This window comes from Nothobranchius furzeri, chromosome 2 (genome assembly GCF_043380555.1).
Source record: "Nothobranchius furzeri strain GRZ-AD chromosome 2, NfurGRZ-RIMD1, whole genome shotgun sequence".
NCBI classification, from domain to species: domain Eukaryota; kingdom Metazoa; phylum Chordata; class Actinopteri; order Cyprinodontiformes; family Nothobranchiidae; genus Nothobranchius; species Nothobranchius furzeri.
Genome location: NC_091742.1, coordinates 74,554,343 through 74,569,561, shown reverse-complemented (window position 1 = coordinate 74,569,561; position 15,219 = coordinate 74,554,343). Strand labels below are relative to the sequence as shown.

Sequence of the window (15,219 nt, the reverse complement as noted above, 5' to 3'; positions counted from 1 at the left end):
ATTTTTGTTAAATGATTGAACTACCAGTTCTTTTCATCGACACAAAAACATTATTAAAACATCATTTCTCTCACATTTTCTTACAAAACATAAGGACGAATATAAAATACTATGGTAGCTCCTCTTTTATCTGCTTGAGATAAATATTTGTTCCTATACTTAAATTTTTTATATCTTTATCTTTAATTCTGATTAAATTATGTTGTATTTTCTGTGTTTATGATGACTCTGATTTTTGTACATTTTTTCCCCACTATGGCTTAATTCTGACACATTCATTTTGTGCACAATGTTTTGGGGCCAGAGGTCCTTCATGTTTAAAACGTTTTGTCCAGTTTTTACCTATATTGAGCTATGTCTGTATGCAAAAGGTGCTCTATAAATAAATTTACTTTACTAACTGAAATAGATAGTTTTGCTAACATTTTGGTGTGCTGACTGTTATACCTTGATTGTATGTTTTTTCTTTGTCTAAGCAACTCTGACTTTTGGTGGCAATTTGAAATTAGAAATGAAATATTGTACTATAATTAAATATTGTATATTAAAACAAATGCATTTGTGGATTTTTGCTCGAAAATTAAACATTTATTTGAAAATGTTACTTTTCAGTATATTTCAAATAATTGGGCTGTTCTCTTTACCTTTGTCTTTGCATTAAAATAATTTTAAAAAATTATTAAAAATGCTGATGTTACACATATTTAACTTTTTTGTTACATTTTATTCTAACAGTCACGAGCTTTTGTGTGATTTTCACACAGAAAGCCAGAAATCAGTGTGTTATTGTAACCAGGGCCTTCATTTATCAACCATACTTACGATCATATATGTGCATACTTTATGCTTTGGAACAATTTTACACATTGTGTGGTATTTACCAATTTGTACATGTGCGTATAAAATGTAAACAACACCTTAAATGTAAACTGTAAATGACAGACCGTTACTCTACGATTTATCTTTTTCTATTTTATGTGGAACCATTTTTATTTAGTCCGTGTAACGAGGAATGTTATGTAACAGAACAGAATGAAACAGTCCGTACAGGAACCTCTCCTCTGTCCTGTCTGCTTTTACAACCTCTGCATTTTGTTCTGTGCTGTTTTACTTTGGCAGCCGGTGCCAGTTACATGGTAACGTGACTTCCATAAGTCGTACATCCATCTAATCATCTAGTGTGACGTCATCGACAGGTGCAGGACCTCGAGCCAGCCTGTAGGAAACATGGTGTACCCAAAGATGCTAGACCTGCACCTGCACCCTATGCACTTCAGACCCGATCTTTAAGGTTATATAGTACAAAGCCGCCAATATTTTTCAATGATTGGACATTATTTTCAACAACATTTCGATGGATATTTCCAGAGATTAATGGTAAAAACTACACATTATCCCTTTAATGCAATATTTGCACTGATTTTCAAGCTAGGAAATGGCTCTCAAAACAAAACATCCACAGTTTATGGGTGAGTCTGTGTCTTTATGTAACTGTGTAACCGTTACACATGCAAGTACAGGTGAAACCCACTCTTCACAAACATAGCTCCGCCAACAAAAACACACAAAGGGGTTCTGCTACTCGTTTAAGGTAAAATGGATGAATTCCAACATTCAGTGTTTTTTGAGGCCAGAGACCTGACAGACAAAGAGAAAGTGAAAATCAGCAGATACTTTCAGAAAAAAGGACACTCTGGAAGTGGAGATTGTGGAAAGATCGAAAAGGTCAAAAACAACGTCTATAAAGTCAATTTCAAGGAACAACAAGGTAAGTTGTACTGCTGTTGATTTAAAAAGAACATGTTTGCAATTTTAATAAACACATGAGTCTTCTTGTAACTTTGTTCTATTTATAGACCAAGAAAGAGTTCTGCACAGAAAGACTCAAAGCATTTCTCTTCCTGGAGGGGAACTACATAACTTAGCTGAACTAGTTCAACAACCAATTTTTGCCCTTCATTCTTATAAAGAGTTAGGACGACGAGTCACGGGTCTACCCCCAGGGAAGCGAGGATCATCAGCAAAACTCAGGAGAGGGGAAAGCACAGCACAGGGCACCTCAATGTAGACACAACATAATGGTGTCTCATACAAATCAACAAAAAGATACCTAATACTGTGAGTACCTCTTGTACTATGTGTAGGAATTACGTGAATTAACCTTTAAGTGAAGAAATGGGTGCACTACCTCTACGTGTACTGCAAAAAGGTGGTGCAGAAAGCATAAAATTAATCTAACTCTATCTGGTATGAGAGAAATCACTGCACTAAAACTCTTTATAAGAATGAAGGGCAAAAATTGGTTGTAGCCCTTTAAGGTAAATTAACTAAGTTAATCATAAAGTACTCAAACTTAATTACCCTAGCAAAAGTACTATAAAAAGATAGATATGTAAGTGTCAAAACACTAAAAATGTAAATCAGTGAAGTTAGTAATCAACCTACATGTGAATTTACCCATAAGGCATTACAATTAGTGAAAATAATAATAAAAAAAATTGGATAAAAGTAATATGTGGCCTAAACCCATCTACTGTTAACTACCTGATTACCTGACTTCAGGAACCCACAGCATGTTCATCTCCAATCACCCAAGTCTGCACATCATGTCTAAACAGGAAAGACAACCATGCACACCCACAAACGTAGACAAACTTGTGTAACTCAAGATAGAGAGCTATGGAACCGACGAGGCGCAAAATCACCCCCTTTCGAAGTCGGTAAGTTGTTGGTGGTAGCATTGACCAAATCAGTGGAACCCTTGTGCAGTTTGATTTGGTCCCTGTGGACTCATTTGTAGACGGGCTCCTTGTTTGTTTGGGTAATCTTGATGTGATACACGACTGGAGAGAGCTCATCAGTTATCAGGTATAGGCCTGACCATTTCGGCAAAAGTTTCTTAGCCAGCTTCCCAGAGGTGTTCTTGGTGTTACCAGTTTTAGGAGCGAAAATGTAGAACCAGGCCTCTTCACCTATGTTGAGTTCAGAAAGTGAGGCCTTCTTATTGTAATAAGCCTTCCTGCCTTCAGCCGATTTCTCCAGATTTGTCTGTGCAAACGAGAACGCTGCAGGCAGATGGTTCTTCAGGTTCTGCAAATATTGTTCGCTTGTGTAAGCCGGGTCGGCCTCGGACTGAACTGGTTGGTACAGCAGGTGAAGTGGCAGGGTCATTTGTCTACCCGTCATCATTTCAAACGGGGAGACACCAGTAGACTCGTGAGGGGTGGCCCGTATGGCCATGAGGACCAACGGAGGCTTCACATCCCAGTCTCGTTGGTTAGAGGACACGTACTTCCTCAAAATGCCGACAACAGTTCGGTTCATCCTTTTGACCTGGCCAGAAGACTGGGGGCGATGGCTAGTGTGGAAATTGGCCTTCACACCCAACAGTTTCCAAAGATGTTCCATCACTTCAGAAGTGAAGTGAGTACCCCTGTCCGAGTCAATCCGAGTGGGCAGACCGAACCGGGTAAAGACGTGATTCATCAAGAGAATAGTTGTTGTTTTTGCCGTGTCATTAGGTGCTGGTAGACATCCAATCAGCTTGGTGAATGCACAGGTCACGGTCAAGATGTATTTATTACCCCTGCTGGACCTGGTCAGAGGCCCCACCCAATCGAATTGCAATTCCGACCATGGTGTGGACGGTCCCTTTTTCTGTAGGGGAGCTCTGTGTGCGGGGTTGGATGGCTGAAACTGACAACAAATCAAACAACGCTGGTCGTGGTCTGAGACGTCGCGACACATCCCCGGCCAATAAGAAACCTGGCTCAGGGCACCGAACGTGGCTTTGACACCTTTGTGTCCGGCGGAGGGAGAGTCATGAGCTTGCGTGATCACGCCTGCTCTTAGTGGCTGTGGCGCGATGAGGACAGGTGGCAAAGGAGGCTTGGCGGCGTGCATCAGCAACCCTTCAACCATTCTCAGCGTGACCCAAACACGAAAGAAAGCACGGAGCTCAGGAACGGAGTCAAGCTCGGCGGAAGAAGGCAGATGAGTTGTAGGATCAGAAAGGTACAGGATCATCCTGCTTATAGCAGGGTCCTGGGACTGAAGACTGACAAGATCGTTACCAGAAAAGACAGGTTGAACGGACACCACACCCTCGGATGGTATGGAGGTGGACGCGTTAGCGGCCGTAGCTCGAGTCACGACACACACACGGGGTGGGTCAGACCGAGAAGACACATCTGTAGGAAGTAGAAAGGGGTTGAAGCCCCATGGAATACCATCGGTCGCGCCCTTTTTGGCAAGAGAGTCTGCAAGGTCGTTCAGATCCTTATCAGTTCCTGGTGCACGAGAATTTCCTTTGACTTTACGCCAATAAATGTGCATGTCATGTGCCGTCACTAGGGAGTCACAAGCCATGAAGAGGTCCTGATGTTTAATGGGCTTCTGATTGATGTTTGGAACCCGTTACTCTTCCAAGAAGGTAGATGACAAATGAAATTGAGACGCGCGTAGTCCGAGTCAGTGCAAATCACCAGCTCATGGATGCCATGGTTCGCAGCATGTTGTAGTACTATCAAGATCCCAGCCACTTCTGCAAACTGTGAGGTCTTAGAACCCAACCAGTAACATTGGGAGTCCTTCTGGTCAGCATGCAACCAGACGACACCCACGCCTGACCTAGGCATAGGGCCGTGTCGAAAAGAACTGCCATCGACGTACACGGTCGGCAAGTCCACACAGAGACACTGATCGAAGTAGTGGTGGTTGGGGTTTAGAAGTCTGAGGAGGGCTAGCTGGCGGGACTGACGCGACAGCGTCGTCCGAGCAGTGTTGGCACGCAGCCAAACCCATGCCAAGAGGGCTACGGCGGTTCTGGGCGGAGCGTACTTCGATGTCGAAGCTTTGAATAGCCAGCAGCCATGACGCGATTCGCGCATTGGTCACCACACCATCTATGATGTGCTGACTGTTAAGGAAGGTCACTGGGTGGTGTTGAGTCTCAATGATGATTTTCTGTCCACCAATGTAGCTAGAAAAGTGCTTCACCACCCACATGGTGGAAAGCAAAGCTTTTTCACAGCCAGAGTACTTCAACTACATCATAGCAGCAGTGACATATGGTGTTGGTAGTATGATGGTCTGGGCTGCTTTGCTGCTTCTGGACCACTACTCTCATAAACTACTCTCCGCCAGAGTAACATGAGGGAGATCTGACCTTTGACCTCAAATAGGCCATTCATGCTGTAAATCTCTCCAATGTGCCTGAATGAGCTGTGGACACTCCTTGCCTTTATTGTATGCCCAAGAAAAGCCTAAACTTGTTACTCTCAAGATGCTGCCTTCAAAAGTAATTTGTTCCATCAGGATAAGAGCATCACAGTCGTGCTCAAAGCTACTTGCACAGACCCTTCAACAGGTCTGATTTCAACAACAGAAAGAGAATAAAATGATTTAAAATGCATTTATTTATGAAAAGATCAAACGTAAGTTCCAGAGTCATAAATACACTGTAGAAACAGGAATTCTGCAGATTTTTCTAACAAACTGCTTTCTAAGCCACTAATCCCACAAAACGATTCACTGAGCAAATGTTTATTTTCTGGCCCAGTAATTTTATAATTAAGCTCAACTCTACCTGAAGGTCTGTTTTGTAAATCACAGCTGAGAGACAAAACCAGTCTGAACCTTCATGAACAAAGCAGCTGTGTCAGGTCGAATCCTAGGTGCCGTCTCCTTGAACATCTAGCTCAGCCTGGACTCTAACAGCTGTACGTGAACTCAGTGAGTCACCAGCAGCCACACAGATAGTGAGGAGCTCTGCAGATACACAAAGACGATTCGGTCAGAGACATCATTGCGGAAAACTCCACTGATTTTTTATTTGATGTTAAAAAGCTCAAAAATACAGAACAATAATAAGGTAATGTGACCACAAGTTTGGGAAGTTGTGCAGTTATGGTGGGAGAATGGAAACACGATGACAACACTCTGGCGCCATCTTGTGGCTTTTCTAAAAGTCCAGAAGCTGCAAAAGAGAAAAGATGTAAGTTAATACAATTGTATGTTTTTGTTTAAAAGAAAGGACAAATAATTGTTAGATAAGAGTTTGATGACATTTAGGTTCAAATGACTAGTTTTAGAATGCTAAAGTTTTGCATTAATGCAAAAATTAAATAATTTAAACCTTATTTTTGGATTTTACTGCTTGTTACTACAAAGCAGGTTAAAGTTTTCCAGGGTTTCTATAAGAGAGTCAGCCCAAGTGACACTGCTAACAAGTTAGTCAGTCAGCGTTAGCACAGAGCTGGTCACCAGCTGACTTAAGTCTGAGTCATACTTCTCCGTCAGCTCCAAGAGGGAGAGACACGAATGCACGGACGGAGACATTTTACCCTCATACTTCTCCGTCTCCTGGGGAGTGTTGCAAAGCAATTCCCCGCCAGGACAACAGAGGGCGTAGCGCTGTTTTGTGGTATCCTGTCATGTATCCAGTCCAAGACAGTGTTTATATTGTATTTTTTGTATATAAGAGACTTTTTAACACAGACAAATTTGTTTCTCATTCTCCTCCACCTCTTCATGCGCTCGCCACCTCTAAACCCACATTTCCTGTCATTTTCGTCCACGAATAAAACGCTTGCTGCGTAGCTTTTCACTCCTCCAGTCACGGGGGAATTAAACGTTCATATTTTAGAGTTGTTTCACGAGGTATTCTTCAAGGTTCTCCGTGTCTGCCGCTAGTTATCCTCTGCTCTCTTCATGTTTTTGAGGGCGCAATGATGGTGGTGCAGACGACAGCGGTGCCCTGACCAATCACAAGCTTGCATTCTCCGTCTCGACGGACAGATGTTTAGAAATGAGAGCTCGACTCCGTCCGTCCTTGCGGGGGCTCTCCAGCAGGCCCGCAAGGACGGATAATGGCGTTGCGTGTCTCCGCACTGACGCAGACGTAGAAGCATGACTCGGGCTAAACTCAACACAGAAATTCCTCCTCTGGTATCGTTTGTTCCACTACATAATCTCTCATTCAGCCTGTTATGTCTCATTCAGTTCTGTTATGGCTGGCTTTTGCTGCCGCCATAACAGTTACACAACTGATCCTGGATCAGTCAAAACCGCTAAAACCGCAGCTTTGACGGTCACATGATCGTGCTGTTTGAAATCGCAATTTTGGTCCAAAAACGATAGATCGTTCAGCCCTGATACCAATAATGAAATATTTTTTTCAGTGAAGTTAACCTTTAAGAATATACCGTGTTCGGTAAGCCTCTGATTAACACACTACTTAAAGAAAATCAGAAGCAAGTCTAGGAAAGAGTAGCTCAGGGCACAGGAGAACTGAGTTACTGTGAAACATATAAATCCAGTTTACATTAGTATATTATCCAAAATACCTGGTAAAGCTAATATGAAGTTGAATCAAATCATGCATTAAACTCTGAGGAACTTTTATTAATAAGCAAAGAAGATCAGCTGCATTTACACCAAATCGTTCAAACACACGACTCTGGATCACTAAAACAAAAGTAAAGCAGAGCCTACTGAGTCACATACCAGCTGTGGCAGAATCTTTTCAAAATGCTCAATCTCGACTTGGTTACAGTCCTCCGACTCGGCCTGTTTCTGTGACCTCACAGCAGCCTCTGGGAAAGACAAAACCTTCATCTTCGTAACAAGCTTTGACTAATGTAGTTTAGACGAGACTGAGCCAATCCGTTACCTGTTACAAACACCTTCAGCATTTCTGTCATGAGCACAACCGCATCAGCACTCACTGCAACAGTAAATCACTTTTGTTTAGTTGTAAATAAGACTAGTGACCCAGGGCGGTAATCAAACTCACGTTTGGTTTTGTCCTCCTTAAAGAAGCTTGACAAGAGTTTGCTTACGGTTTCCTTTAAGGACAGAACAGAGGACATTATCAGTGACAGTGTCGATCATTAAAGCAGAAATCCAGGGTTTTTCTAGAGGTGCATTGATACCAGTATCAGTATCAATACTGAGTGCGGTTTTTTTTAGGCTCGTAAAAACTGCCCCAGTACTGCAGAACCAGATACTGACTGTGTGGATCCACCGTGGTGGACACTACGGCCCAATCTCAATACTCGCACTTGCACCCTTCAATTGCGCGTTCCAGGGGTGAAAGTGCATAGGGTGTCCAGATTCTCAAGTGCGGAAGTTGACCACGCCGCCATTGCACCCTTAATCAGCACTTCACCCAAGTCCGCAGCGATGCGGACCTCGGGCAAGAGTATTACCTACAAGTCATTGCTGCAGGACAAAAGGCTCAAGTTCCTTTTCTGAAAATATGTATTTTCTAATGAAATTAGTTCATTTTAGGATGATTAGTTGATGCTGTGAATGTTTTAGACAAAGCAGCAATGAAGTTACATTAATTTCAAATAATTGCTTAGTTGTTTGTTTGAAAGTTGTTAATAAAGGTTTTGAAAAGTTTCACAGCGACCAGCATCCCTGCATGCGTTGCGATCGATGACACAATGCTCCCTGTCTCAATTCTGCAGTTATTTGCAGACTTGTATACTACGCAGTCGAACCCTACTGCACACTTTCTCCAAGTGCACTTTGCTGGACCGCAGGGCTCAGTACAAGTCTTGAAATTGGGCCTATCACCGCCTCAGTGCCGCTGTCTCGGTCTGCCAGGCGACGCATCTTTCAGAAGTGTTTTTCCAACAGGAAGTGTGGATGAAATAAATCTACACCCATGCCTTGACTCCCACTTTAACCATCATTAAACTAGTTGAATAGGTGTTACCTCAGCTACTAAAAATAACCTGAGTCGAGCACATCCTGATCTAAGTTTTCCCCTAGTTACCTAACGAGTCAAGTGACTCCAAAACCGCACATATTTTAGGGAAGCCTGCCCACTTCCCTTGATTTAGTATTTTTATAAACACCTGCTAGTTATCTGAAAACCTGGAAGGATGACCAAAGTAACCTTTAGACCTTAGGTGATATTTTCTACCGTTTTAAAGAACATTAAAGATGCACTTTAAAGGAGCATCAATGATGCTAATTTTCTTTTCCTCCAATTCTGCTTCACCAGCAACTTTTCCAAGTTAACAAATGCCAGTTATCCTGGCAACATCTGCCGATATAACTACGCACAGAATTACAACCAGTCAGTCCTGCTCAGCGTTTCCACCTGGCCTTTCAGAGTAAATAGGAGAAAAGCTCATTGCACGAAGGTCTGTTAAAATCACCTGGAAATTCTGATAGTGGAAATAAGCTCTAGTTTATATGCAAGACGTGGACAGTGTTATTTTATGCTTATTGTTCTCCATCCAAAAGAAGATATATATTTCTGTATAAAGTTTAAAAATATGAGATAATGTTTTAAATATGCTTGTAGAACTAGATTATTCAGACCACGTAGTTGTTGAATAGAATAAGTTTGAATGTGATCAGATGACAAAAAGTACTATAATGTAACATTTTCTACATTTAAAAAGTTTTCCAAATAAAACTGTATTTAACAATTGTGCTTTCAGTGTAGCATAGTAAATTAGTCTAAAGAACTTCAGCTTTTTTCACTGGAGGTAACTAACATAACTTAGTGGACTGCAGAAATGCCCTTTAGTCAAATTATGAAACCAACTTCGCCTTGATTAACGAAACTACCTTAGAAAATTAGACGTTTTTACTAAAATCAACGCATTTTGTTTATTTTTACACGACATGATGACAAAAAGCACTTTCACGCACTAAACGGAAATGATGTCTAATTCGTCGCAGGCATTGAGTTGCCAGAGTACCTGACAACTTTGAGACAATGTTTTTATTTTTCTGCCTCAAACCACAATAATAACGCTATCAGTTGGAAGGCTTCACAGGAGACACACAAGCTGGACGTACGTTACACCAATTACAAAAAGGCGTTTCATTTACCCATGAAAACACAAGTATGCAGTAAATAACGTTATACGAGAGCGGCACTTTGCTCTCACCTTTTTAAAACAAAGTTCTTGCTTCGTCGCCGCCATGTTGGTTTTAACGAAGGCGGGCTTGCACAGACATGAATACATAGACACCTCTTCGAGCGCTGGAGGGCATAACAGCATTGCCGCCATATTGGGTGGGTTCCTCACTCACCAAACCCAACTGGAAGTGAGCAACTATGCCCGTTTTTGATTGTTGAAACAAGTGGCGTGCTATTGAAAACAGATCACGTGGGATTTTTTTCTAGCCTACCAGTTGGGATTTTATATTTAAAATTATTTTATTTTATTATATTTATATTTTAAGCATTATGCCATGCAATATGTCTAATTATGTGAAAAAGCACATAAAATGTGTTTTTTTGTTGGGCGAACACCTTCCTCAGTAGAACCCATCTTGCTTGCTGGTGGTGGTCAAAGGGGCTCGTGGCGCCTGTGCTCGGAAGCCTCAGTGTGCAGGGCAGCTGTAGCTAAATTGTAGCTCATCAGTATGTGAATGTGTTTGTGAATGAGTCTGAAAGGTGTTGTACAAGCGCCTCGTGATTTTTATCTTAGAGGTGTTATATAAAATACCGTTTTCTTTCTTTCTTTTTTCTTTTCAAGTGTGGGTAATTTATCATTCATCATAGAAAAATGCACTGTGGGCAAATGGGAAGCCATCCAAAGATGGTGGCCCACTGTTACGTCAGTTCCAATGGGGAGCCTAAATCATGCCCATCTACTTCCAGATCATGGGTAGAAGAATGACAAAATGGATGCAAGTTAAAGGAGCTATAAAAGCTATTTTCTAATCCTATTTGTTATGTGCCACTGATTTCACAGTGAATTTTGTTAGAATTTTTAAAGACACGTTCTGATGTCAAGAAGTCACTTATTTCAAATGGGGGGTAAAGTTATTTTAGGTTTTGTGTGAAAATACGACCAGGACTACAAATGTGCATCACCAAATACGTCATTAAACCAGACATGGAGAAGAGCAGAGGAAAAATTGGCTTTAAGTTCAGCTAACTTCAAATCCTCCCTTCAGGTGGAAAGAACCACCACCATGCCATGTTGTAGCAGATACACTTAAATGTGCTTTAGAAATAAAAATGGTTTGGTACACTAAGGCAGAAGAGATTCGGTGGTGACGGGGAATGTGCAACAGGCTGACGTCTGATTTGTAGTCATAGTAATTATAATTATTTACAAGCTGATAAATCTCTAAGTATGTGACAGGCATGGTCGAAACCCACATCATTACTTTTCATTTAAATGAAGCTGGCAGTTCGATATGGAAGAGAAACTAGCCTCTGGTACATCATTCCAACTATGATCCTGTTTTTCTACTTCTGCTACTTCTTTTTCTTCATCTGCTTTTTTACATTTTTTAACCCATTTCAATTCAGTCAAATTTTCAGCTATTTCAGCAAATTTTATATTAAAATCTTCAGCTTGTTCAGCTCATTCTGGGCATTAATTTTGGTGAAATTATCTTTAATATTTATTAAGATATTCACATTTTTGTGCAATTTTTAGCCCATTGAAATTAATGCAAAATCCTTCAAAGCCTTCAATTTGTCAATGAAATTGTTTCGCTGATAGAATTTATACATCTTCAGGGGTTGAGCCTGATGATCGTTTCGGCTGACTTAGCGGCAGTGGTTATTGGGTGGGAGGTGTCAGGTCGCCTCGCTATGCGGGTGGTTTGGTAGGGGTTTGGTGGTGGAGCCATTTTCTTTTACAGTTACAGTTTTTACAGTTTTTCTAAAATCACAGTTGAAGTTTTAGGTATGATTTGGGATTATTGGGAAAAATTTGTATCACTTATTATGGAACAGTATAGGAGGGGTTAGTGGATGGGGGATTTGGCTATCTGCTGGAAGTAGGATCCTCCCATCTTGACGGCTTTCCCGAGTTTTAAAGTGCAAGTCACACCAAAATTAACTTCAATCAAATCATTCATTGCATTCATCGCTTCATGTCAGCTCAGGCAAGAGAAGAGAAAAAAGACGCAAGTTTTCTGACACTACATTCCTGCAATTATTGAGGGCACGCAGCACCTGACCAACCAGTGTTCAGATGTGCCCAGGTGGATCCATGGAAGTGGAAAAATTGTGTCTGGATTTGGAGATGAAATTTTACAGCAGTCCTTATTAGCATTTATTAAATGTCTTGTTAAATGCATAAACCTTCACATAAATCCATGTTATCAATATTAATAATATTATTGGTGTATATATAAATCATATGTTGAAAAACATCCATATATATTGACCCAATTTTAGAGAGAGAGAGAGAGAGAGGGAGGGAGAGAGAGAGAAAGAGAGAGAGAGAGAGAGGCACACTCTGACCCTTTTTCATCAGATCTTTTCAAATTTGGGATTTCTACATGTCATCGCATTTGGGGGGGTGCAGTCACTATTTTTAGGGGGGCGTTGCCCCTCCTTGCCCATGCCTACATCCGGGCCCTGGAGAGAGAAGTCTGGGTTTCTCAGATTAGGCTGATGCCCCCGCGACCCGACTGGATAAGCGTCTGACAATAGATGGATGGATGGACAGACAAGAAATGTTTGCTAATTGATTTTACAACATGTGCATTCTGCAGGTAAAATGTTCAGAACTTACATTTATTGAAATATGTACTGTTGTGAGCCACATCTTCAGTTTATTAGTAACCACTGAAAATGATCTGGTTACTACGTTTTTTTTTCCCGGTCACTCCAATGCCACTCGCATGGTGGAGGTAAAAGGGAAATAAAATAAAATGACAAAAACATCCCCAAACTCATTTTGTTATTATTTTTAGTGAAAATTAAACAAGACATTTGCATAATTACTGAGATGCAGATGGCCACATTCTGTGATAGCCACCATCATATTGTGTGACCTTTTGACTTTTACATCAAACAGACTGTTCCTGGTAATTTCTCTGATGATCTAGTTTGTGAAAAAGCACATTTGACCTCTGAAATCTGCATCAGACATCATCATTCATCCAAGGTGGTAAAGAAACACTAAAATGTAGGCTCTGTAATGATGTCATGCAGGTTTTGTGTTTAAACTCTGTTGGGTCTTTTTGGTTTCAGTCTTTGGGTCGTGTTGGAGCTCTGCTGCGCTGCTGCTGGTGGTGTGGGCGGTTAGGTTTTTTTCCTGGTTTCTTTGTTAATATTCTCCTCAGAGACACAATGGACATAAGGAGATAATAAAAGTCAAAATGTCCCCAAAGGAAGGGTTAGTTAGCTGGTTAGTGAAGGGGAGGTAGCTATCATTAAATCCTAATCCAGCCCACTCCCTCCTGGTGTTATCATTATTATTGTAAATGTGAGCATTTAGATACTTTATTAAACATTCTAATTTATTAAATTAATCAGCTTCATTATTTTCTTTGACAAAGTGCACCAGGATGATACTTTTAAATATAAAATGTCCAAATTAATGGCACTTTCATTTGCAGCAGGTTTATTTGCTGGGGAGGCTGTGTGTGCGTGTGTGTTAGCAGCCACTTTCCCCTACGAGGAGTCGCCAAGCATGTGCATGCATGTTGAAAATGTTTCAAAAGGAACCAATGGTCCTCGGGCATCTTCATTTTTTTAAAAATTGGCCCTCTTTTCAAAAAGTTTGTACACCCCTGGATTTGATGAGTGTGTTGGTGTTGTTAGTTTCATTTTTAACTGCCCACATGTTATTTCCCTACAAGCTAATGCTGTAATGCAACAATTGTGCCCACAAGCAAATCCCTACATTTGAAAAAAAATATTTTAATGATAATGTTTTATAGGGCTGCCATGTTTTACAAATGTGATCTAATTTTCAACAACAAGATAGTTGTCTGTACAGAAAAGCATCCAATAATCCCTTTATGATGCTTCGTTTTTTTTAGATGTGGCTGTCAGTTGTGGAAAAGAAGTTCAGCCTGGTTGAAGATGAGTTCAAACGAGAGATGAGTACTCGTTATCCAGACGTTAAAGTCAGTAGAGGTACTTCTGACAGCATCATCTTAGAGGGGCCTGATGGTACAGTCAGGAGCTGTTAAACTTGATGAACTGATGAAAAAGATAAAAGAAAAGAAAGTTCAGTTCTGATTTAGTAACTTTTATGGCAAACAGTGACTTTGTGTCAAAGTATGAGACTCGCTTTCAACAGAATCTCAGAAGTCCCGTTTCTGTGGAGGTGGGATCAGACCTGCTACTGTCCAGTTTGTCTCCTGATTCTCTGAATGAAGCAGAGACAGCAGTCCTGGGAGATCTGAGTGAGGCCAGCATACAGCTTCATGGTGCTGCAGCTGTGCCTCCAGACCTGACCAGAGTGAAAGAAATGCTCCAGAAAGCCAAGCATGAAGCAAACCGTGAAGAGTAGAGAGTGGATGTTCGCTTCATCTCTTATCCTCCATAAGTAATAAGGTTTTAGATAAATCTGAATGTGTGTCTATACCAGAGGAAACACTGGACAGTTTTGTCCTGGTAAGACTCTTAATAAAGTTTTCTCCTCAGTGAGACCCACCACATGTGTTCTGGACCCAATTCCAACTTCGTTTTTAAACAATCCTATTGATCTTTTAGTGATGAGATTTTAACCCTGATGAATTGCTCCCTTCTGACGGGGGGTCTTCCCTGCTGCCTTTAAAAGGGCGGTGGTGAGGCCCCTGTTGAAGAAGAGCAATTTAGATTTTAATGAATTAAAGAATTATCGATCGATATCTAACTTACCATTTTTAAGCAAAATTTTAGAAAAGTTGGTTTTAAATCAACTAAATGATTTTATGAACACTAATAATGTCCTAGAGAAACTTCAGTCTGGTTTTAGGGTGAACCACAGCACCGAGACAGCCCTTCTGAAGATTTTAAATTATTTTAGAGGAAATTATGACAAACGGAAGTTGACAGTGTTGGTTCTACTGGATCTAAGTGCTGCCTTCGATACAGTGAACCACACTATTCTTTTAACTCGTTTAAAACAGATCGGCCTCTCTGGTGCTGTACATAGATGGTTCACATCCTACCTCACTGACAGGACTTTCATGGTGAGTTTGGATACCTGTTCCTCTAGGGTCCATGGGATTACATGCGGTGTGCCCCAGGGTTCAATTTTAGGCCCAGTGCTTTTTAATCTTTATATGCTCCCTCTTGGCGGAGTCATCAGGAGACACGGGGTTAACCTTCACAGTTATGCTGATGATACACAGTTGTACATCTCCGTGTCTCCTGATGACTCTCGGTCAATGGATGCACTTTTAAACTGTATTTTAGACATTAAATCCTGGATGGCAGAGAACTTTCTCCAGCTCAACCAGGACAAAACTGAAGTTTTAGTAATTGGTCCTGAGGCCCAG

At 41.0% G+C, this 15,219-nt stretch overlaps 1 protein-coding gene across 2 annotated transcripts; it reads right to left on the bottom strand.

Annotated features, from left to right (window-relative positions):
• Positions 1-5,399: 5,399 nt before the first annotated feature.
• Positions 5,400-10,050, bottom strand: cenpx (centromere protein X). 2 transcript variants are annotated; one of them, XR_011519051.1, is made up of 6 exons: positions 9,918-10,050; positions 7,796-7,847; positions 7,673-7,726; positions 7,507-7,595; positions 5,883-5,977; positions 5,557-5,769 (listed from the first exon to the last, which is right to left on the bottom strand). XR_011519051.1 is itself a non-coding variant. In XM_054747502.2 (5 exons), exons 1-5 carry the CDS (start codon positions 10,038-10,040, stop codon positions 5,963-5,965), a joined length of 333 nt encoding a protein of 110 aa, XP_054603477.2. In that variant the 5' UTR covers positions 10,041-10,050; the 3' UTR covers positions 5,400-5,962. The 2 variants fall into 2 exon arrangements, 1 of the variants encoding a protein (XP_054603477.2); XM_054747502.2 differs by having other exon boundaries at positions 5,400-5,977.
• Positions 10,051-15,219: the final 5,169 nt, after the last annotated feature.